At 38.8% G+C, this 27,112-nt stretch overlaps 1 protein-coding gene and 1 long non-coding RNA gene across 2 annotated transcripts in view; one reads left to right on the top strand and one right to left on the bottom strand.

Annotated features, from left to right (window-relative positions):
* The window catches only part of LOC133544965 (phospholipid phosphatase-related protein type 4-like), a 91,434-nt gene extending 90,320 nt beyond the window's left edge, over positions 1-1,114 (bottom strand). Inside the window, exon 1 of the mRNA XM_061890223.1 lies at positions 826-1,114. Within this exon, the coding sequence (XP_061746207.1) occupies positions 826-900 (75 nt within the window). The 5' untranslated portion in view covers positions 901-1,114. The remainder of the gene's footprint in view (positions 1-825) is intronic.
* Positions 1,115-15,677: 14,563 nt separating this feature from the next.
* On the top strand, positions 15,678-23,566 carry LOC133545136 (uncharacterized). Its single transcript, XR_009804736.1, has 2 exons — positions 15,678-16,065; positions 22,794-23,566. It is a non-coding gene; the product is annotated as an uncharacterized LOC133545136 (long non-coding RNA).
* Positions 23,567-27,112: the final 3,546 nt, after the last annotated feature.

Genomic DNA, 27,112 nt, shown 5'->3' with positions numbered 1-27,112 from the left:
GATCGATCCATAAACTGGTGGTGTTGACACCAAGGGTAATATCAGTATAAGACCGATACAAGAATGGTTGGATCGATATTTTTATTTTCTCAATTATTTTTTGTTGTTTTGTCAACAAATTCAGGAAATAATCCAGGAACAGATTGAGGGGATTTAAAGGAGTAGTAGATGGGGCAAATGCAGAGAATAATTTCGCCACACCTAGTGTGTGTGTGACAATCATTGGTACTTTAACTTTAACTTTAGTATATATTACTTAGTTATTGAGTACTAATGACTTTGTCTATGTGTCAATAGCACTCATAAATACATAGAAACATGTACAGTTAGTACATGTGATCGGTAGTGGTATGAACCCATCTCAGTGATGGATGATTGGTATCTGAATCGGCAGCATAAATCCCTGATCTGATCACAACATCCCCAGTTGTTTGCCTTTAAATATTTTTGACAATACTAATATTTATATATATAATTAATTGTGTATTTATTTTGGGCTCTGTGTTTTACATTATGGATATGCTCAGCTGTGAAATATATATTTCTTTTTAACGATTGTTTTAGTGACATGGTGTTCAAACATTTGACTGTTTGTCTTTTCACTCCGGCCCTAATCGTCCTTCATCATGTTTCATATTTCATATTTCACACTGACAAATATTCCCTGAGGAGAAAAAAAAAATGGAGCTGCGGGCACATTGGAGGCACTTGAAGGAAACAAGTGACATCTGTGAGGATTGTACGACGTAACTTGCCGAGATTGCACGTACAAAAAGATCATTTGACGCCCGATAAAGATGCTGCGATGTGAGAGCAGACACTCACCTCTACAAAATAAAAACATGGCAGCAGCGTGACGCTGTCCTCCTTCCCCAATTTCACGCGTTCTTTGGAAGACATGCCGACGTGCCGCTCAGCGCTCCCGTTGCCGGGAGACAAGGATCCCGACTCGATTCCCCTCGTGACCGCGCGCGGTTCCGTTTTGGTTGCCTCGCGCACGGAGACCAAATCCGTCTTCTTCCTTCGTTTCGGTTCAGTTTGGTTCGGTTCTAAATGTGTGCAGAGTCCGACGCCGATTAGAGGAGAGAGAAGGCGGACACAAATCTGCAACTACTCCCCCGGACCAGCGCTGTTGCCATAGATATATGATGACTACTTGCCATAGATATAATACTGACTAGTTGCCATAGATATATGATGACTACTTGCCATAGATATAATACTGACTAGTTGCCATAGATATATGATGACTAGTTGCCATGGATAAACGATGACTAGTTGCTATAGATATATGATGACTAGTTGCCATAGATATATGATGACTAGTTGCCAATAGACAATACTGACTTGTTGCCATATATATAATACTGACTAGTTGCCATAGATAAACAATGATTAGTTGCTATAGATATATGATGACTAGTTGCCATAGATATACGGTGACTAGTTGCCATATGTATATGATGACTAGTTGCCAATAGACAATACTGACTTGTTGCCATATATATAATACTGACTAGTTGCCATAGATATATGATGACTAGTTGCCATATATATAATACCGACTAGTTGCATAGATATATGATGACTAGTTGCTATAGATATATGATGACTAGTTGCCATAGATATACGATGACTAGTTGTCAATAGACATAATACTGACTAGTTGCCATATATATTATACTGACTAGTTTGCATAGATATATGATGACTACTTGCCATAGATATAATACTGACTAGTTGCCATTGATATATGATGACTGGTTGCCATAGATAAACGATGACTAGATGCTATAGATATATGATGACTAGTTGCCATAGATATATGATGACTAGTTGCCAATAGACATACTACTGACTAGTTGCCATAGATAAACGATGATTAGTTGCTATAGATATACGATGACTAGTTGCCATAGATATCCGATGACTAGTTGCCATATGTATATGATGACTAGTTGCCAATAGACAGTACTGACTAGTTGCCACATATATAATTCTGACTAGTTGCCATAGATATATGATGACTAGTTGCCATATATATAATACTGACTAGTTGCATAGATATATGATGACTAGTTGCTATAGATATATGATGACTAGTTGCCATAGATATACGATGACTAGTTGTCAATAGACATAATACTGACTAGTTGCCATATATATTATACTGACTAGTTTGCATAGATATATGATGACTACTTGCCATAGATATAATACTGACTAGTTGCCATTGATATATGATGACTGGTTGCCATAGATAAACGATGACTAGATGCTATAGATATATGATGACTAGTTGCCATAGATATATGATGACTAGTTGCCAATAGACATACTACTGACTAGTTGCCATAGATAAACGATGATTAGTTGCTATAGATATACGATGACTAGTTGCCATAGATATCCGATGACTAGTTGCCATATGTATATGATGACTAGTTGCCAATAGACAGTACTGACTAGTTGCCACATATATAATTCTGACTAGTTGCCATAGATATATGATGACTAGTTGCCATATATATAATACCGACTAGTTGCCATAGATATATGATGACTAGTTGCTATAGATATATGATGACTAGTTGCCATAGATATACGATGACTAGTTGTCAATAGACATAATACTGACTAGTTGCCATATATATTATACTGACTAGTTTGCATAGATATATGATGACTACTTGCCATAGATATAATACTGACTAGTTGCCATAGATATATGATGACTAGTTGCCATAGATAAACAACGACTAGATGCTATAGATATTTGATGACTCGTTGCCATAGATATATGATGACTAGTTGCCAATAGACATATACTACTGACTAGTTCCCACAGATATAATACTGACTAGTTGCCATAGATAAACGATGATTAGTTGCTATAGATATACGATGACTAGTTGCCATAGATATCCGATGACTAGTTGCCATATGTATATGATGACTAGTTGCCAATAGACAGTACTGACTAGTTGCCACATATATAATACTGACTAGTTGCCATAGATATATGATGACTAGTTGCTAAAGATATATGATGACTAGTTGCCATAGATATACAATGACTAGTTGCCAATAGACATAATACTGACTAGTTGCCATATATATAATACTGATTAGTTTGCATAGATATATGATGACTAGTTGCCATAGTTATAATACTGACGAGTTGCCATAGCTATATGATGACTAGTTGCCATAGATATACAATTACTAGTTGCCAAATATACATACAATGACTAGTTGCCATAGATATAGGATGACTAGTTGCCATTTATATAACACTGACCAGTTGCAATAGATATAATACTGACTTGTTTCCATACATATAATACTAACTAGTTTCCATAGATATGATGACTAGTTGCATAGATATACGATGACTAGTTGCCATAGTTATAATACTGACGAGTTGCCATATATGTATGATGACTAGTTGCCATGAATATATAATGACTACTTGCCATAGATACACAATGACTAGTTGCCATAGATATATACAATGACTAGTTACCATAGATATAGGATGACTAGTTGCCATATATATAACTGACTAGTTGGCATAGATGTATGATGACTAGTTTTACATAGATATAATACTGACCAGTTGCCATAGATATACAATAACTAGTTACCATAGATAAACTGTGACTAGTGGCCATTGATATAATACTGACTACTTGCCATAGAGATACAATGACTAGTTGCCATACATATATGATGATTAGTTGCCATATAAATAATACTGACTAGTTGTCATAGATATAATACTGACTAGTTGCCATAGATATTTGATGACTAGTTGCCATAGATATAATACTGAGTAGTTGCCATGTATATAATACTGATTAGTTGACTAGTTGCCATATATATTATGCTGACTGGTTGGCATATATGTCTGATGACTAGTTTTACATGGATATAATACTGACCAGTTGCCATAGATATACAATGACTAGTTGCCATAGAAAAACGGTGACTACTTGCCATAGATATAAAATTACTAGTTGCCATTGATATAATATTGACTACTTGTCATATATATACGATGACTAGTTGCCATAGATACATGATGATTAGTTGCCATATACATAATAATGACTACTTGGCAACACTAAATTGGCCCTGGAGTGTGAATGTGAGTGTGAATGTTGTCTGTCTATCTGTGTTGGCCCTGCGATGAGGTGGCGACTTGTCCAGGGTGTAGTCCGCCTTCCGCCCGATTGTAGCTGAGATAGGCGCCAGCGCCCCCCGTGACCCCAAAAGGGAATAAGCGGTAGAAAATGGATGGATGGATAGTTGCCATAGACATAATACTGACTAGTTGCCATAGATATTTGATGACTAGTTGCCATAGATATAATACTTAGTAGTTGCCATATATATATAATATTGAGTAGTTGACTAGTTGCCATATATAATATGCTGACTAGTTGCCAAAGATATAATACTGACTAGTTGCCATAGATATAAAATGACTAGTTGCCATTGATATAATATTGACTACTTGCCATAGATATATGATGACTAGTTCCCATAGATACATGATGATTAGTTGCCATATAAATAATACTGAGTAGTTGCCATAGACATAATACTGACTAGTTCCCATAGATATTTGATGACTAGTTGCCATAGATATAATACCGAGTAGTTGCCATATATATAATATTGACTAGTTGACTAGTTGCCATATATATTATGCTGACTAGATGCCAAAGACATAATACTGACTAGTTGCCATAGATATAATACTGACTTGTTGCCATAGATATACAATGACTAGTTGTCATAGATATATAATGACTAGTTGCCATAGATATATGATGACTAGTTGTAATAGATATAATACTGACTAGTCGCCATAGATATACGGTGACTAGTTGTCATAGATATACAATGACTAGTTGTCATAGATATACGATGACTAGTTGCCATATATATGATGACTAATTGCCATTGATATGACCATATATGATTACTAGTTGCCATAGATATGACAATATATAATGACTAGTTGCCATATATATATAATACTGGCTAGTTGCCATAGATATATGATGACTAGTGGCCATAGATATAAGACTGACTAGTTGCCATAGATATATGATGAATAGTTGTCATAGATATAATACTGACTAATTGCCATAGTTTTACAATGACTGGTTGCTTTAGTTATAAGATGACTAGATACTATAGATGTATACTGACTAGTTGCCATAGATATACAATGAGTAGTTGCCATATACAGTATATATGATGACTAGTTGCCATAGATATAATACTGACTAGTTGCCATAGATATAATACTGACTTGTTGCCATAGATATACAATGACTAGTTGTCATAGATATATAATGACTCGTTGCCATAGATATATGATGACTAGTTGTAATATATATAATACTGACTAGTTGCCATAGATATACGGTGACTAGTTGTCATAGATATACAATGACTAGTTGTCATAGATATACGATGACTAGTTGCCATATATATGATGACTAATTGCCATAGATATGACCATATATGATGACTAGTTGCTTATATAGGATGACTAGTTGCCATAGATATATAATACTGGCTAGTTGCCATATATATATATATATATATATATATGATGACTAGTGGCCATAGATATAAGACTGACTAGTTGCCATAGATATATGATGAATAGTTGTCATAGATATAATACTGACTAATTGCCATAGTTTTACATTGACTGGTTGCTTTAGTTATAAGATGACTAGATACTATAGATGTATACTGACTAGGTGCCATAGATATACAATGAGTAGTTGCCATATACAGTATATATGATGACTAGTTGCCATAGATATAATACTGACTAGTTGCCATAGATATACAATGACTAGTTGCCATAGATATACGATGATTGGTTGCTATAGTTATAAGATGACTAGTTGCCATAGATGTATACTGACTAGTTGCCATATATATACAATGACTAGTTGCCATATACAGTATATATGATGACTAGTTGCCATAGATATATATATGATGACTAGTTGCCATAGATATACAATGACTAGTTGCCATATACAGTATATATGATGACTAGTTGCCATAGATATATATATATGATGACTAGTTGCCATAGATATACAATGACTAGTTGCCATATACAGTATATATGATGACTAGTTACCATAGATATATATATATGATGACTAGTTGCCATAGATATACAATGACTAGTTGCCATATACAGTATATATGATGACTAGTTGCCATAGATATACAATGACTAGTTGCCATATACAGTATATATGATGACTAGTTACCATAGATATATATATGATGACTAGTTGCCATAGATATACAATGACTAGTTGCCATATACAGTATATATGATGACTAGTTACCATAGATATATATATGATGACTAGTTGCCATAGATATACAATGACTAGTTGCCATAGATATACAATGACTGGTTGCTGTAGTTATAAGATGACTAGTTGCCATATATGTATACTGAGTAGTTGGCATGGATATACAATGACTAGTTGCCATAGATATACAATGACTGGTTGCTGTAGTTATAAGATGACTAGTTGCCATATATGTATACTGAGTAGTTGGCATGGATATACAATGACTAGTTGCCATATACAGTATATAATGACTAGTTGCCATGGATATATATATGATGACTACTGTAGTTGCCATAGATATATTATCAAAGCATCACGACAAAAAAACTTTCGAGCAATATGTCTTCAAACCCTACGATGAGGTGGTGACTTGTCCAAGGTGTACGCCGCCTACTGCCCGAATGCAGCTGATATAGGCTCCAGCAACCCCCCGCGACTCCAAAAGGGACAAGCGGAAGAAAAATGGATGGATGGATATGATGACTACTTGCCATAGATATAATACTGACTATTTGCCATTGATATATGATGACTAGTTACCATATATCTCTAATGACTAGTTGCCATTGATATAATACTGACTACTTTCCATATACAAACGTTTGTAGATAATACTGACTAGTTGCCATATATATATGATGACGAGTTGCCATAGATATACGACGACTGGTTGCTATAGTTATATGATGACTAGTTGCCACAGATATATAATGACTAGTTTCCATAGATGTATGATTACTAGTTGCATAGATAGAATACTGACTAGTAGCCATAGATATAATACTGACTAGTTGCCATAGATATGATGACTCGTTGCCATAGATATCATACTGACTATCAATCAATCAATCAATCAATGTTTACTTATATAGCCCTAAATCACTAGTGTCTCAAAGGGCTGCACAAACCACAAGACAAACCACTACGACATCCTCGGTAGGCCCACATAAGGGCAAGGAAAACTCACACCCAGTGGGACGTCGGTGGCAATAATGACTAGTTGCCATAGATATATGATTACTAGTTGCATGGATATAATACTGACTAGTAGCCATAGATATATACTGACTACTTACTATAGATATATGATAACTAGTTGCCATAGATATATGATGACTAGTTAGCAATGTGTATCACAGCTTCCTGCAGGATTTTCAAAATAAAGTGTATGTCAGAACACGGTTGTGATATTTATAAGCACAAGTTACACTTCATAGACATTCAGTCATACTAGAGGTGTTCCTCGAGGTTTTCATTTTTTGGCTTTTTAACGGGAAAAAAATATGTAATACTCAGTCTGGGTGATAAAACGATATCAATGTATATCACAATAGACACATAATCATCAGCAATCATTCGTTTGTTCTTTTTCTTTCTTTGTCGGAATAAACAAGCAAAGTTGGTTGATCACTTTTCTCCTGCTCCTTATTAAATTGATCAATAATTATGGATATGGATGGATATAAAACATTGATATTGTGATAAAGTTTTCAGCCGTATCGCTGAACACAAGTGTTGTTTCTAGTCATAAAGCACAGATATAAATGCAGGAAGTAGGAAAAAGAAGATAAAAACAATTCAACTCACTGCACACACAGGAGTTGAGCTAATGAAAAAGTCCACAAAGCAAAACCAATCTCGTTAAAGACCTACTGAAATTAGATCTTCTTATTTAAACGGGGATAGCAGGTCCATTCTATGTGTCATACTTGATCATTTCGCGATATTGCCATATTTTTGCTGAAAGGATTTAGTAGAGAGCCTCCACGATAAAGTTCGCAACTTTCGGTGTTAAGAGAAAAGCCCTGCCTCTACCGGAAGTCGCAGACGATGACGTCACACGTGTGATGGCTCCTCACATATTCACATAATTTTTAATGGGAGCCTCCAACAAAAAGTGCTATTCGGACCGAGAAAACGACAATTACTCCATTAATTTGAGCGAGGATGAAAGAATCATGTTGGGGATATTGATAGCGACGAACTAGAAAAAAAAAAAAGAGTTAAAAAAATACAAAACGCGATTGCATTGGGATTCCGATGTTTTTAGAGACATTTACAAGATTAATTCTGGGGAATCCCTTATCTTTCAATTGTGTTGCAAGTGTTTTAGTGAGTTAAATAGTACCTGATAGTCGGAAGGGTGTCTCCACGGGTGTCTTGACGCGCAGTGTCTCAGGGGAGTCGACGGCAGCTATGGACGGCACAAGTTCAGCTTTTCTCCGGTAAGAACTGACTTTTTAACCACAATTTTCTCACCGAAACCTGCTGGTTGACAAGTGGTCAGGATCCATGTTGGCTTGACCGTGCTTTGATCCACAGGAAAGTTTCAGCTCCAGGAATTTTAAACAAGGAATCACCGTGTGTTTGTGTGGCTAAAGGCTAAAGCTTCCCAACTCCATCTTTCTACTGTGACTTCTCCAATATTAATTGAACAAATTGCAAAAGATTCAGCAACACAAATGCCCAAAATACTGTGTAATCAGGCCGTTAAAGCAGACGACTTTTAGCTGTATGTGTGTGTGCAGCGCTCATATTTCCTTAAAACCCGTGACGTCTTGCGTACACGTCATCATTACACAACGTTTTCAAGACGAAACTCCCGGGAAATTTAAAATTGTAATTTAGTAAACTAAAAAGGCCGTATTGGCATGTGTTGCAATGTTAATATTTCATCATTGATATACAAACTATCAGACTGCGTGGTGGGTAGTAGTGGCTTTCAGTAGGCCTTTAAATAGAACCATTGTACTCAGGAGGAGATCAGTCGATCACAACTGGACGGTTTGGTTTCTTTATGATCTTAGACTAAGATGGGTCAGATCTAGTCTTAGACTTAGATTGGTCACATCTAGTCTTAGACTTAGATCGGTTAGACCTAGTCTTATACTTACATTGGTCGGATCTAATCTGAGACTTGGATTGGTCCCATCTAGTCTTAGACTTAGATTGGTCACATCTAGTCTTACACTAAGATCGGGTAGAGCTAGTCTTCGACTTGGATTGGTCAGATGTAGTCTTCGACTTAGATCGGTTAGAGCTAGTCTGAGACTTGGATCGGTCAGATCTATTTTAAGACTTGGATTTTGGTCTGAGACTTGGATCGGTCAGATCTAGTCTTAGACTTGGATGGGTCAGATATAGTCTTAGACTTGGATGGGTCAGCTCTAGTCCAAACGGTTGGTGCCAAAACCAGCAGGGTGGGCCTGGGCAAGGATGTTTTCGCCCTTGGGTAGTGAGAAAAACAACTGTTGGGATGCAAACAAGCTATCCTACTGTCAAAGCCAAGGACAATCTGTTGAAGTATAATTTCCCCTCGTAAGCATTGAATTATTGTGTGGCAGAACCATTGCTGTGGATCGACTGCTACCAGTCCAACATAGTGGGAATCACCCGTGTAGACAGTCCATTTAGTTGCAAACAAATGTCACAAATGTCCTTCTGGTCGTCTTTTGTGAGCAGAGAGGTTTCTAAAGCGCCTTCAACACTAAGGTTATCCAGGGTAAATCCCACCTAACCTTATCTTTGTCCACACACACACAATGGTTGTTTAAGACCCCTGAGCCCCCTCCATCCGCCGGCAAAACGCAACTTAGTACGCACGCGTGGAAAATACGCACGTCATAGTCACCTCAAGTGTTGCTTTGTGTGCAAGTTATTTTATTAAATTTACCTTATCTGAACAATATCCAGTGTTGTGGTATTTCAATTAACTGGACTTCAGTGTGATGTGAGGCCCTATTGTAGTGAATCACACTTGAGCCATCATAAATTAATACAATTTTTATTGGACACATAAAAGTAAACAATGTGATAAAGAACATTTTACGTGAGTCAATCTAGGGTTTTAGATATCTGGTCAGGACCCTCCTCATTCTTTTGCCTTCACCTTCATTGTTCATTTGTTTTTGGTGAATTTTATACTCTGGACCTCGACAATAACTGATAGTGTGCTTTGCCAGTCTAAATGCATTCGATAATTTGCGTAGTCTTTCCTCGTCGGCCAGGTAATACAAATCACACGCTACCTTTTTTTTTTAATCACATCCATGTGAGGCCACTTTCTCGTTGACTCTCCTTCGACAAATGAACAAAGTTTTTCGGTAAGTAGAATCACAACTGACCTGGACATTCGAAGGTTTTTACCATCTGAGAAGTGTTGTATCCGAAATAGCTGCAATCGCTTTCTCTTAAGGCAGGGGTCAGCAACCTTTACCACTCAAAGAGCCATTTTGACCCGTTTCACAAAGTAAAGAAAACAATGGGAGCCACATAACTCTTTTGAAATGTATAATGAAATAATACTGCATAGAGAGTTTTTTTTCGCTTTGTCCTATGTGCGTTGGTTGAGGTGGGCGGGGTTGGGTTGGTGGTAGCTCTGTGTATAATGTACATGGGATTCTGGGTATTTGTTCTGTCGTGTTTATGTTATGTTATAGTGCGGATGTTCTCCCGAAATGTGTTTGTCATTCTTGTTTGGCGTGGGTTCACAGTGTGGCGCATATTAGTAAGAGGATTAAAGTTGTTTATATCACAACCCTCAGTGTGACCTGTATGGCTGTTGACTAAGTATTAGAGATGCGCGGATAGGCAATTATATCATCCGCATCCGCATCTCCAAAGTCGTCATCCACCCGCCGTCCACCCGAACCAACATTTTATCAGGACCGTACAAGCCCGCTGAAATACATCAGAGGTTGTCCGCCTTTACCACTGACAGAGCTATTTAAACCAGTTTCACAGAGTAATGATGACAATTGTAGCCGCTAACGTTCCCGCGACTATCCAATTATGTTCATCCTGATTACAAGAATATGGGCGTGCCGTGAAGCCATTGCCTCAGACACCTTCAACAACATGTACGAACCGATTGTTGGTCCGGCAACATGTTGTGTGCAGCTTTCGCAATTACACGTTCAAGATTGAAAGGCATACTGGGTGATACAGAGTACACTGATGGTTGTGATATAAACAACTTTAACACTTAATAATATGCAGCACGCTGTGAAGCCACACCAAACAAGATTGACAAACACATTTCGGGAGAACATCCTCACAGTAACACAACATAAACACAACACAACAAATACCCATAATCCTTTGTATTCATGACAATTCCTGAATATATTTTACACCCCCGCACCCCCAACCCCGCCCACCTTACCGACGCACGTGGGTGGGGGGGTGGCGGGGTTTGCTGCTAGGGGTGTATAAAATAGTCAGAATGTGTCATGAATACAAAGGATTATGGGTATTTGTTGTGTTGCGTTTATGTTGTGTTACTGTGAGGATGTTCTCCCGAAATGTGTTTGTCGTTCTTAATTGGTGTGGCTTCACAGCGTGGCGCATATTACTAAGAGTGTTAAAATTGTTTATATCACAACCATTAGTGTACTCTGTGTCACCCAGTATGCCTTGCAGTCGTGTGCGTGTTGCTGTGGAAGCCACACACAACATGATGCTGGACTGACAGGCAGATCGTACATGTTGTAGTAGGTGACAAAGCCAATGGCTTCATAGCACGACCTAATACTTATTATCTGGGCGACTACTATTCAGGAGAATAGTAGCGTCTCTCATTGTCTTCTTCACTCTATGACACGGGTCTTAAATGGCACTTTCAATGGCAAAGGATACCGATCACAGAACCATGCATATCAGATATTTCTGGATGTTCAACCGCCACCCGCCCGAATCTAATTAAAATCAATTTTTTCGTCATGTCAACCGCCCGACCAGCGGTTTATCCGCGGATGAGACCGCAAACCGCGCATCTCTACTAAGTATGCCTTGCAGTAGCCTGTGCGTGCAAATAGAGGTCGCATCCAAAATGTGTCCACCCGGCCGGCACGCAGATAGTAAGGTGAAAATCCTGGCTCGATGACATGTACAAAGAGTGTCAGAAGCATTGTCATCTCGGCACGCCCTCAAAGTTGAAGTCTGGGTGAAAATCAATTTCTGATAGAGACACTAAAATTTGGAAATCTACCGGACTTCTCCAGGCGGTCGGCAAGTATGTGGCTGAGCCACATCAGAGTGGTCAAAGAGCCGCATGCGGCACCGGAGCCGCGGGTTGCGGACCACTGTCTTAAGGTACTCATGTATGATTTCCACAAGTGTCTGTATCATCTACAGGAAAGAGAAACACGGGCATGTCTGGATGACTCGCCTCCATTGTTATAGTGTTTACCTCCGAGTGGTAACCGGTTGTTATGAAGCTAGCAGTGGGCGCCGTCTTTTTGGACAATTTTCCCTCCAATTTTTCCAAATGTGTGAGCAAACGCCAAAACTCCTTGAGCATTTAGTGGCGCACATGTGAGCGACTGCAGACATGCACACTGTTATGCGCTTATCTTTTTATTCGATTTTTTGTGCGGCCTAGATTTGCCGTGCACAGAGGACGCGTGAGCAGTGTGCAATTGCACAGGCACGTACCTTGGAGAGAACGTTGTTTCTGGTGTCAATTCCTCTACGAACTCAGTTTGTAAACGATCAATGAGTCCATACAAAGCTAAGAGCCGGAGATCGAAGAAATTGACAAGGTACTTACCCGTGTAAAAAAATTATCCAAGGTGGGCAAGCTTAAACGCTGGTTTAGTGTGGCTGAAACGGGGCTTAGGCTGAATAAGTATTTGTTTAAGGGTTCATCCGGCTTAGTGTAGACATAGCCTAACTCATGTTATTTGTTGATGGCTAAAATTGTAGAGTCTTACAAGAATGGTTGAAAGGACAGTGTTGTATGTGATGTCACACACCACCTCTGTTCAGGGATGGTTTTTCAATCTTGACATAGATGGCTTCCTCACTCCTCCCTGTCCCAATGTCGACAGGGAGGACAGATGTATATACAAACCCTGTTTCCATATGAGTTGGGAAATTGTGATAGATGTAAATATAAACAAAATACAATGATTTGCAAATCCTTTTCAACCCATATTCAATTGAATGCACTACAAAGACAAGATATTTGATGTTCAAACTCATTAACTTTACTTTTTTATTTGCAAATAATCGTTAACTTTAGAATTTGATGCCAGCAACACGTGACAAAGAAGTTGGGAAAGTTGGCAATAAATACTGATCAAGTTGAGGAATGCTCATCAAACACTTATTTGGAACATCCCACAGGTGTGCAGGCTAATCGGGAACAGGTGGGTGCCATGATTGGGTATAAAAACAGCTTTCCAAAAAATGTTCAGTCTTTCACAAGAAAGGATGGGGCGGGGTACACCCCTCGGTCCACAACTGCTTGAGCAAATAGTCAAACAGTTTAAGAACAACGTTTCTCAAAGTGCAATTGCAATACATTTAGGGATTTCAACATCTACGGTCCATAATATCATCAAAAGGTTCAGAGAATCTGGAGAAATCACTCCACGTAAGCGGCATGGCCGGAAACCAACATTGAATGACCATGACCTTCGATCCTTCAGACGGCACTGTATCAAAAACCGACATCAATCTCTAAAGGATATCACCACATGGAATCAGGAACACTTCAGAAAACCACTGTCACTAAATACAGTTCGTCGCTACATCTGTAAGTGCAAGTTAAAGCTCTACTATGCAAAGCGAAAGCCATTTATTAACAACATCCAGACACGCCGCAGGCTTCTCTGGGCCCGAGATCATCTAAGATAGACTGATGCAAAGCGTAAAAGTGTTCTGTGGTCTAACGAGTCCAAATTTCAAATTGTTTTTGGAAATATTCAACATTGTGTCATCTGGACCAAAGGGGAAGCTAACCATCCAGACTGCTATCGACGCAAAGTTCAAAAGCCAACATCTGTGATGGTATGGGGGTGCATTAGTGCCCAAGGCATGGGTAACTTACACATCTGTGAAGGCACCATAAATGCTGAAAGGTACATACAGATTTGGAACAAAATATGCTGCCATTTAAGCGCCGTCTTTTTAATGGACGCCCCTGCTTATTTCAGCAAGACAATGCCAAGCCACATTCAGCACGTGTTACAACAGCGTGGTTTCGTAAAAAAAGAGTGCGGGTACTTTCCTGGCCCGCCTGCAGTCCAGACCTGTCTTCCATGGAAAATGTGTGGCGCATTATCAAGCGTAAAATACGACAGTGGAGACCCCGGACTGTTGAACGATTAAAGCTGTACATAAAACAAGAATGGGAAAATATTCCACTTTCAAAGCTTCAACAATTAGTTTCCTCAGTTCCCAAACGTTTAATGAGTGTTGTTAAAAGAAAAGGTGATGTAACACAGTGGTGAACATGCCCTTTCCCAACTAATTTGATAGGTGTTGCAGCCATGAAATTCTAAGTTAATTATTATTTGCAAAAAAAAAAAAATTGTATGAGTTTGAACATCAAATATGTTGTCTTTGTAGTGTATTCAATTCAATATGGGTTCAAAAAGATTTGCAAATCATTGTATTCCGTTTTTAATTTACTTCTAACACAATTTCCCAACTCATATGGACGAACAAAATGTCGTTTTTGAATCGAGAATCGGATCGAATCGGAAAAATTGATATATTATTGAATCGTGACCCCAAGAATCGATATTGAATCGAATCGTGGGACACCCAAAGATTCACAGCCCTAATATCCATTCATCCATCCATCTTCTTCCGCTTATCCGACGTCGGGTTGCGGGGGCAGCAGCCTAAGCAGGGAAGCCAAGACTTCCCTCTCCCCAGCCACTTCGTCTAGCTCTTCCCGGGTGATCCCGAGGCGTTCCCAGGCCAGCCAGGAGACATAGTCTTCCCCGTGACCTCCTACCGGTTGGACGTGCCCTAAACACCTCCTTAGGGTATATATATATAAATATATATATATATATATATATATATATATATATATATATATATATATATATATATATAAATATATATATATATATATATATATATATATGCCCTGCGATGAGGTGGCGACTTGTCCAGGGTGTACACTGCCTTCCGCCCGATTGTAGCTGAGATAGGCGCCAGCGCCCCCCGCGACCCCGAAAGGGAATAAGCGGTAGAAAATGGATGGATGGATGAAACATATACATATTGTTTATTTTGTAGCTTCACTCCTCAATATACTGTAGTACCAAATAGCTGTACCTAATATTTTGGCCGGTGAGATTACGCGTCATTTTTTTTTAATTGTTCAAAAATATTTATGTATATTTTTTAATTACTAAACTCAAAAAGGGTTTTGAAAAGTCTTGGCACTTTAATCATTTCCTTGGCATGGAGCACTAGCCAATCAAAAGGCAGCTTGTCATCCATGACGTCACGTGACTAGTTTGTTGACACCGCCATATTGACAAAAATGGCAGCGACTGAAATGAATGACACCGGCGTCAGCTTCAAGCACCCATAACTTCCCGCTCATATTAACCACGTGGATATTGAAGGATGCGACACGAAACGTAGTCGGTTAAACATAACCGACCCTTATAATGCGCCCAGCAAGTTTTTTACGTCTATCGAGTCAGCCACAGCGAAGAACAAACTCCTAGACCTACAGTATCCGGACTTATACAACTACCTCATTAACTTCCTCTCGTCCTTCTCAGGAGAATCTTTGAAAGCCTACTAATGTCTTGAGGGGTACAAATGGACAACGTCGGGATTTGTTACGAACCTTCAACGTTGGTGCCTACCAGCTAAAAACAGCGTCGTCATCACCGGAAGGGTAAGTGTTGTAAGCACAATACCAATGGCGCGCAATTTGCAAAAATGCGCACCCGCATTTAGCAAATTTGATGTCAAATCAAATCAAATGTTTATTGGATTCATCACTATACAGTGTACATCCACGACTAAACTACTGACTAAATTACTACCAAGTGTGGATTTCAAGTTCCAGGTAACCCTACATTATTATATTTTATAAATAGTAAACCAAGTTGAGGTAGTAGTTTAGTCAGTAGTTGTGTCGTGGATGTACACTGTATAGCATGGGTGTCAAACTCTGGCCCGCGGGCCAAATTTGGCCCGCCATGTAATTTCATTTGGCCCTTGAGGTAATATCAAATCAAGATTAGAGCTGGCCTGCCGGTATTATACAGGGGCGGTGCCGCTGTAACAACGCATTTGCCAACCCTCCCGATTTACCCGAGAGACTCTCGAATTTCACTGCCCCTCCCGGGGCAACAATTCTTCCGAATTTCTCCCAATTTCCACCCGGACAACAATATTGGGGGCGTGCCTCGAAGGCACTGCCTTTAGCGTCCTCTACAACCTGTCGTCACGTCCGCTTTTCCGCCATACAAACAACGTGCCGGCCTATTCACAAAATATCTGCAGCTTTAACACACACGAATGAATGCAATGCATACTTGGTCAACAGCCATACAGGTCACACTGAGGGTGGCCGTATAAACGACTTTAACACTGTTACAAATATGCGCCACACTGTGAAGCCACACCAAACAAGAATGACAAACACGTTTCGGGAGAACATCTGCACCTTAACACACGTAATACCCAGAACCCCTTGCAGCACTAACTCTTCCTGGACGCCACAATATACACCCCCGCTACCACCAAACCCAGCCCCCCCACCCCCATTTTTATTGAAATTTTATTTGATATGCCATTGATATTTTTCAATTATTATTGATAGGTTGATTGGCAACACTAAATTGGCCCTAGTGTGTGAATGTGAGTGTGAATGTTGTCTATCTGTGTTGGCCCTGTGATGAGGTGGCGACTTGTCCAGGGTGTACCTTGCCTTCCGCCCGAATGCAGCTGAGGTTGGCTCCAGTGACCCTAGAAGGGACAGGCGGTAGAAAATAGATGGATGGATAATTTGAAACTCGACTTTGCATGTCACTATAAAGTTATGTAAGCCTTGCTTGTTCAATATTCAATGCAAAACTTGTTTGGATCCCTCTTAAAAGGTTAATTTGTTCAACCTTGGCCCGCGGCTTTGTCCAGTTTTAAATTTTGGCCCACTCTGTTTTTGAGTTTGACACCCCTGCTGTATAGTGATGAATCCAATAAACATTTGATTTGATTTGACATTAAATTTGCAAAATGCGGTTGCGCATTTTGCAAATTGCGCGCCATTGGTATTGTGCTTGCAACAGTAAGTCCAGCCTTGCGTTAGCATCAAGCTAATGATGGTTTAATGACCCTTTCATCATCATCATTTATTTGTATTCCTTACATGAAATGCATATCTATATATATATACACAGGGGTGCAGAAAAGGGGGGGAATGGAGACGGATTCTAGGGGCCCATGATGGAGGGGGGCCCAGAGAGGCCCCTAATGATGATGAAATTATATGAAATAATGTGTTGGGGGCCCTGTAAAGATTCTTTTCATGGGGCTCAATATCCCTAGCGGCGCCCCTGTATATACAAGCCACGTACAGTTCACACTTTCATTTTTTTTTTGTTTCTTCATTACTGATCAGAAAGGTACGGCGCCCTTATGGAGGGAAAAACATGTTTTTCGAAATATCGCAATACTTTTGGCGAAATCTTGCAAAAGTTTTTTTTTCCTATGTCAGCGAACCAGAAGTAAAACAGACACAACGCTCGTGAACCGGAAGTGAAACAGACACATCGATGAAGGAACCTATACCCATCATCCGTGGGAGAAGATTTATTTCTATTTTAGTATTGGCCTAACTAGTGACTAGTGTTGTCCCGATGCCAACATTATTTTGATACTTTTCTAAATAAAGGGGACCCGAAAAAAATGCATTATTAGCTTTATTTTAACAAAAGATCTTGAGGTGTGGCTGTCCGGTACTTTTCAGAGGCGGTAGGGTACCAAATATGATTCATTACTAGCGCGATACTATACTAATACCCGTATTCTGTACAACTCTACTAGTGACTATGATAATCTACGTCACAGCAGCTCAGACGAGGCACCAAGCAGTGTGGGTGGGGAGCGTTTCCACAGAGTGTTTCCAGAGCCTGAAATGTGGGTGTCCGGGACAGATGCAGAAGGAGATTTTTACACGAAAGTTCTAAAGTTTATTGATTTGTCAGATATATCATATTGTAGATCTTTTTTTACCCTTAGTGTCCATATTTCGCTGTTGCATTTTTGTTGCATTTGGCTTGATTGTAAAATATGTCGATGGAGAAGGGGTGTGACGTTCATATGTTGCCAATATTCAGGGTTTTATCGTTCATAGAAAAATTAAAAATTCCATTCCGCTGTTAAGGCGGTCTGTCAGAACATTTTTAGCATTCAATCAGACTTTATTGTGAGGTTTTATATTATTTTCCCCAAAAATACCGGCCCCCAAACATTTTTTTCTCTAAATTTGGCCCCCGAGTCAAAATAATTGCCCAGGCCTGGCCTATATGAAAGTGGTGGGGTTCGGTACCTCCAACAAGGTTAAGAACCACTGGCCTAAAATATAAAGACATCAAATTGTATTATGGTCCCACAACACAGCACAGATAATGGGTAGGCTCCTGCTCCTCCATCACTGAGTCTGTTTTACTTTTGGTTCACCATCGCTGTGTCTGTTTTTTACCCCCGGTTCACTGACATAGAAAAAAAACCTTTTGCAAGATCTCGTAAAAAGTATTGCGAGATTTCGCTAAAATTATTGAGTGATCTCGAAAAAAGTATTGCGTGATCTCGCAAAACATCCGTGTCCCTTTAGACGCTCCGTAGAAAGGAGCAGATAGAAGAATAGTCTCAGATTTATCTGCCCCATTTTTTAACACAAATTATTTAAGATTACTTTATCACTGTCCCTCCACCAACACCCGAACTCCAACATACTTTTTAATTTTTTCGCTTTAGCTTTTTCACAATGACACGTCCAATCAAAATCCCAAATTAGTCTGATATAATGCCAGTTGTCTCTTTTTGTAACTCTTTTTAAATTCAAAAATATTCTTGCAACTTTTTAAGTCTTTCTTTAGAGAATTCTGTGCATTCACGCCAGCAACAGACAAGTACGTTTGTTATTTCTGCACAATAACTTAAATAAGGTGAAATAATTAAGCATTATAACATTCTCATTGTATTACACTGGAAACTGTATTTAACCTTGTTAAAAAAAAGCTTTTAGGTACCATGAATCGATTTACGTGGAATCAACTTAAAACAAGTTGAAAAACTCATTACCATCAATTGTACAGAATATGTACTGTACTGTGCAATCTACTAATAAAAGTTTTGAACAATCAATCAATCAAACCTTATTTTTCACATGCAATATATGCGCTTTCCATGTCAGTTTCATTGATTTCAGACACCTCAATTTTTACATTGTGTATGGATAAAGTAACTTTTACCTTTCTTTTATTACTGAATACGAAAAAATTTAGTCTTTTTCAAATTTATAGATAATTTATTTACATCAAACCCTAATTTTAGTTTAACCATGTCTCTTTCAATATTATCAGCTAAGATTTTCAAGTTATCTCCTGAACAGTATAAATTTGTATCGTCTGTGAATAATAGGTACTGTAACATTTTTGAAACCTCACAAATATCATTTATATTTAAAATAAAACATTTTGGGTCCTAAAATCGAATCTTGTGCTGGGTTCGTACGGGTGGTTAAAAACCTTGATAATGCTTGGATTTTAATGTTCTGTTTTCAAGGTTAGAATGATGCTTGAATTTTGGGTGAAGTGCTTGGAAATGTTCAACATATTTTTTGCCAGTCTGACTTGATAGGCTAATTATAAAATGGAAAAAAATTAAACAAGTTTCGTTAAAAATGAAAGCTACATACTTGATCTGTTGGCTTTGCACGAACCCTTACTTTAGGTGGTTGTCATGCCAGAGCCGTAAATACGACTCTGTGTCGCCCCAAGAGGACAGTGGTGCATCGGTCCATCATGCTGGGAAGTTCTCGTTTTAATGAACATCGGATGTAAAATGACAAATACAAACTTTGGATACAAGACTGCTGCTAAGTATGCAAAAAGGAAATCCAGCTTTTCACAATGGGAGAGTCCGCTCTCTCTAGTCATATGAAAGGTAAGTCACAGAGATTACTAGCCCTACAAGATAACTAAAATTAGCTAAAGTTTTGTTTTCTAACCTTTGGGTACATGCTAGACCTACACTGTGAGATCAGCACTAGATTACATGTTAATAACAGACAGAAAAAAAGCTATGAAACTATGACGGTTATAAACTGTCAGTTTCAACTGTTGTAAAACTATGAAAGGAAAAAACCGAGCGTTTGTCAAAGATAAATTATAATCTTAACTAAAAATCGATTTGTTATCATAGCCACATTTATAAGGCTAGACGTGCTTAATGAAAGGTGACTGAGGTGTTGTGAAACAAACTAAATATTTTCCTTGAATTTATTATCCTTATATTAATGTGGAACAGTTCTGTTAATAAATGAGGGAAATTGACAATTTGAGGGTTGCGTGCATTTAAATCACAGTATGCAGTTTACAAGCACACATACGGTGTGAACCAATCTGTGCTGTTCGATGTCATTGAGTGCTGGAAGTCAGAAAAAGAACAAGAAATGTGAAAAACAACACAAATGGAGACACGTTTGCAAACACCAATGACATTGAATAGTCTATAGAAACACTGCTTTATTTTCTATGCCCCATTTAGTTAATGATAACTGATGTTAAGCTTAGGTTTTATAAGATTTTCTGTATTTTTCCTACAGACAGCATTTGGTGACCTCAAACAACAAGGCTATCAATCAATCAATCAATCAATGTTTACTTATATAGCCCTAAATCACTAGTGTCTCAAAGGGCTGCACAAACCAGTACGACATCCTCGGTAGGCCCACATAAGGGCAAGGAAAACTCACACCCAGTGAGACGTCGGTGACAATGATGACTAAGAACCTTGGATTGATTCACTCTGGTTTTCGCCTTCTGAAGGGTACTGGAAAAACTGGAAAATTGATCTTGAAAGTCCTTAAAAAGTGCTTGAATTTGGCCATGGATAAGGTGTACGACCCCTGCTTGTGGAATGCCATTCCATATTCATACATTCTGACCTATCATCAATCTCAACATATTGCTGTCGTCGTTGTAAATAGCTGGTTAACCAGTCTAGTACAACTCCTTTAACTCCATAAGTATATAATTTACAAATGAGAATTTGATGATCTATAGCAGTGTTTTTCAAAACAGTCTGGTGTGCCGTGGGAGATTATGTAATTTCACCCTAATTGGGTTAAAAATATTTTTTGCACACAAGTAATTATAATCCGTAAATAATGTGCCATTGTTGAGTGTCTGTACTGTTTAGAGCTCGGTAGAGTAACCATGTTAAACTCTTCCGTATCAGTAGTTGGCAGCATGTAGCTAATTGCTTTGTAGATGTCGGAAACACGTCCTGTCGTCATCACAATATGCTGACGACAGCGGGAAGCAGTGTGCAGGTACTAAGTTATCTTATGTTTAAACCAAAAATAAACAAAAGGCGAGTGCCGCTAAGAATTAGCATTGAAGCTAAGGCATGGGTATGGAAAATGAAACTAAAACTGAACTGGCTGCAAAGTAAACAAAACACAAAATGCTGGACGACAGCAAAGACTTACAGTCTGTGGAGCAGAGACGGCGTTCACAAAGTACATCCGTACATGACAATAAACAATGTCCCCACAAAGAAGGAAAGCGTCCGCACAACTTAAATAGTCTGGATTGCGAAAACAAAGCAGGTGTGGAGAATAGCGCTCGATGAAGACATGAAACTGCAACAGGAAAATACCAACAAAACAGGAACAAAAAACACAAAATTGGAGCGCAAGACAAGGACTAAAACACTACACACAGGAAAACAGCAAAAAACTCAGAACAAGTCACGGCGTGATTTGACAGGTGGTGACAGTACACCCACTTTGAGACAAGAGCTATTGTGATGCATGCTTGGTTATGGTTTAAATTCATATCCAACAATTGCGAGAACTACTTTTTATCATCAATATCGGCTACTGAGTTTAGTTTTTTAATGATTTTGTGCTTGTGGTGTGCCTCAGGATTTTTTCAATGAAAAAAATGTGCCTTGGCTCAAAAAAAGGTTGAAAATCCCTGATCTATAGTGTGGAAAACCTTCTTTAAGTCAATGAACACTTCTGTTGTGTATTTAGTTTGATTAATTGCAGTTGTAATCTCTTCAATCATTTTCATGATGGCCAAGCTTGTAGACCTATTCGATCGAAATCCATACTGATTTTCATTTAATAATTTATGTTTTTAATAAAGCAGTTTAATTTATTAACACACAGTTTTTCAAGCACTTTTGAAAATTTAGATAGGAGAGCTACTGGTCCATAATTACCAAATGTATGTTTATCTCCAGTTTTAGAGAAAGTTATGACCTTAGCGGTTTTCATACTGTCTGGGAAAACTCCTACTTTAAAAGAACAATTAATTATATAATGTAATGGTTTAATGATGCGATCAATTGTCTTTATTCTTTTTTTCTTTGAATTTCCAGGTGCGTCATGATTCCTAAAAGATGGCTGACCCCGCATTGAAGTTAGTGAGGAATGATGGAGTTGTGTTAGGAGCCCACTGCCATTGCACCACAGGACGAGGGGAGACCTGCTCCCACGTATCAGCTGTGTTGGTAGTTTGTGGCACCACAACAATGGACGGCCGGAAGACTGTCAAAAGTGCAAGCGGCGCAAACCAAGTCCGGAGTCTTTGCAAAAAGTGGAACCCAAGCAAGGCAAGGACTTAAGTTTTACTCACTCAAAAGTTGACTTGTTCATTCGTCTAGCTGTCCCACATCTGACCCCGGATGAGCAAGCCCAGCTTTATAGCAGACTCAGCCAATGCTGCAGACAGGAGGGAGGAGCTGTCAAGCCAGCAGTTCTCTCCGTCATCCGAGACTACGCCTCAGCCTATGTCCCGAAAACCGTCATGCTCGAGCCAACCGAACCCCTCACAGATCCCATTGATAACCAGGCGGGGGATCTCATCCTGGAAGAGTTACCCTCGCTGACAGGTAACGGTCTGCAGTGGTGCTACTGTCGTGAGCCCGAAGTTGGGACCATGTTGGTCTGTGCGTCCGGTTTTTGTCCGGTGGAGAAGTTTCACCAAACCTGTCTTGGCATGACGAGAGTTCTAACTCCTTGGATGTGTCTTTCCTGTAGAAATATCATCAATGCACAAAGTAACATCAACATAAGTCAGTGATAGGGTTGTTTTGATACCAAAATGTATTTCGGTACTTTTCAAAATTAAAGGTGACCACAAAAAAAATCATTATTGCCTTTTTTTATAACGGAAAATCTTATGCTACATTAAACATTTTTTTCTTGTTGCAATCAAATAACATTGCATTAAATAACATAGTGAACATCCTAGTAAGCAAGCAAACCGGTAACAAAGCCTCCTAAAAAATGATTTCCGAGCCTGGCCACCACTGCTGCTCACTGCTCCCCTCACCTCTCAGGGGGTGGAACAAGATGATGGGTCAAATGCAGAGGGTAATTTCACCACACCTAGTGTGTGTGTGCGTGCGTGTGTGTGGCTGTCAGTGGTACTTTAACTTTAATTGACTGCTGACATATGCAGTAACATATAGTTTCTCATTTCATTAACTTGTCTAAATTATGAGGGACAAATGGTAGAACATTGATTATTATTCTGTTCGTTCATTTACTTTTAATACCTCCTTACATTCTGTTTCAACATGTTCTATCTACACTTCTGTTAAAATGTAATAAGCACCTATTCTTCGGTTCTTTGATACTTTACATGGATTTTGAGTGATACTACAAATTTGGGTATCGCTCCAATACCAAGTAGTTACAGGGTCATACATTGGTCATATTTAAAGTTTTCCTGAGTTTATCAACAATACAAAAGACAAACAAATTTGTGGTAATAAAAGATATCCATGTAATCATAGACTATATAGGGCTCTTGTACTTGGTATTGTTACAAGCGATATTTGTGGCAATCCCCCCATTTGTTTACATTCAGGAGTGCTAGCTTGCTGTTTGCGGAGAGCTATGGTATCCTCTTACGGTGCGTAGTGAAGAAGCATGTTGAGCCATTTCCTCGGACTCCGGTGATGATAATTGCAAGAAACGTAGTTTATTTGCCACCATGGTGGCGAGGATTATTTATTTAGAAGTAGCTAAAACAGTTTGTGGATGAAGGTTAGATACTAGCTAGGACCACTTAAAGAGTGTTGCTTCAGTGTCCTTAGCTTCACCTTTATTGTTAGTTTTAAAGCCAAAATACGTTCATTTTCGTCTTTTCATTCTCCACGTTGTTTCTGCTTGCAAGTGATCTGTGCGTGTGTTGATGTTGACATCAAGCGCATGAAAAAAAGTACCGGTGTTTTTCAAAGGCAGTATAGTACCTTTTTAATACATTAGTACCGCGGTACTTTAGTAGTACATTTACATCGTACAACCCAGGTCAGTAGTGATGTTGATTAAGGATGTATCACACAATTTTTGTGAAAAATATGTGAGTCATTGCCAATTAATGCATTTTATTGCCAATCACAAATGGAATACCATTATTTAATTGTAGTCCTCCAGCTAATTGTGTCTCCATACAGTGTGGAGCCGTTCCTCTAAACCAGTTCTTCTGAATTAGTTGGTTACCCCTTCCCCCGAGAAAGAAAAAAACATTTTGCAGCCCCTCCTCTCCCTAAAGTGACTATAAATAGTATCATTTGTCTATAAAAAATTGTTATAAATACACCTCTGCATATTATTGTATTCTAAAAAGGAAAGAAACTTACAACTTCATTAACATTGTTTTTAGATTGTAACAGAAAATTTGCTTTAAATAAATAAAAAAAAATCCTTATTTAAAGTATAAAACATTTTTGACCAACTTGAACCATTTAATACTGAAAAATAAAATTTAGCTAATAATCAGTAACATTAACTCAGGAGAACAATATATAAAACACTTTAACTTACCAAACAAAAAAGAATAAAACAATATGGGCTGATTTTTGTTTTGTTTAAATAAAATGAAGGCTACATGAGCATGTTTTGTAGTGCACAGCATGTTTTCTGGGGTGAAGTGTGAGGGCCACTATTTAAGAACTACTTAAAGCTAATAATAATCAAATCATTATGGCAAATAAAATGCATCAAAAGTATCATTATCCCTGGAGGATGAGGCTGAACATGTAACACATAAAGGAAGAGAACAAGGAACTAGTTTGATTATTATGCTGATATTGTTGTCAAAAGCACTTATTGTAAATACATTTTGAAGATTCACAGCTGATACATGTGATTGGTATCGGCCGAGCTCACTCATGGAGGATTGGAATCGGCAGCATAAAACCCAGATCGGAACATCCCTAAGGTGAATAACCTTATATCAAACCTACAGTTCAGGGGTGTCAAACTCATTTAAGATCAGGGGCCACAAGGAGAAAAATCTACTCCCAAGTGGGGCGGCCTGGTAAAATCACGGCACAATAACTTAAAAATAAAGACAACTTCAGATTGGTTTCTTTGTTTAAAATAGAACTAGCAGATTCTGAAAATATACAAATCATAATGTAGTTGGGTTTTGTCATATTTACTGAATAAATTATGTGATAATGTTCATCAGTGAAGTCATTGGTGTTAATTTTCAATCTATCAAGATAAAAAAAATGATATCAAAATCAAATTAAAGGATGTTATGTAGTTTGCTCATTTTCCTCAACTGGTGCACATTAAAGATGCGCGGATATCATCCGCAACCGCATCACAAAAGTCGTCATCGTCCCGCCGTCCACCCGAAACAACATTTTATCAGAACCGCAACCGCCCGCCACCCGCCCGCTGAAATGCATCAGTGGTCGGTCACTCACAGAGCTATTGAAACCCGTTTCACAGAGTAATGAAGACAATTGGAGCCGCTAACGTTCTCGCGAATATCCAATGGCGTTCATCCTGATGACAAGAATATGGGCGTGCTGTGAAGCCATTGCCTTTGACACCTTCAACAACATGTACAAACCAATTGTTAGTCCGGCAACATTTGTGCAGCTTCCGCAATCACACGTACAAGATTGAAAGGCATACTGGGTGATACAGAGTACACTGATGGTTGTGATATAAACAACTTTAACACTTACTAATATGCGCCACGCTGTGAAGCCACACCAAACAAGATTGACAAACATTTCGAGAGAACATCCTCACAGTAACACAACATAAACGCACCAACAAATACCCAGAATCCTTTGTATCCGTGACAATTCCTGAATATATTTTACACCCTCGCGCCCCCAACCCCCCCACCTTACCGACGCACGGGGGGTTTGCTGCTAGCAGGGTGTATAAAACATTCAGGAAATGTCATGGATACAAAGGATTCTGGGTATTTGTTGTGTTGCGTTTATGTTGTGTTACTGGGAGGATGTTCTCCCGAAATGTTTGTCAATCTTGTTTTGTGTGGCTTCACAGCGTGGCGCATATTACTAAGAGTGTTAAAATTGTTTATATCACAACCTTCAGTGTACTCTGTGTCACCCAGTATGCCGAATCTAATTAAAATCTATTTTTTCGTCATGTCACCCGCCCGACCTGCGGTTTATCCACGGACTCCGCGGATGAGACCGCAAACCGCGCATCTCTAGTGCACCAACATGTGGTGTATTTTGTAGATATGTAGCATTATCTACAAACATACAAAGAATTGCTATAGCGACATCCAGTAGAGAATTTTAGAACAGCAGATTCTTTCATTCAAAAGTTTCAGGTACATTTTTATACTTAGCAAACTCATCCCGCGGGCCGGATAAAACCTGTTCACAGACCTGATCCGGCCGTCGGGATG

The sequence above is a fragment of the Nerophis ophidion genome, linkage group LG28 (assembly GCF_033978795.1).
Source record: "Nerophis ophidion isolate RoL-2023_Sa linkage group LG28, RoL_Noph_v1.0, whole genome shotgun sequence".
NCBI lineage: Eukaryota > Metazoa > Chordata > Actinopteri > Syngnathiformes > Syngnathidae > Nerophis > Nerophis ophidion.
The sequence above is the reverse complement of the archived record's forward strand: the minus strand, read 5'-3'. Positions and strand labels throughout refer to the sequence as shown.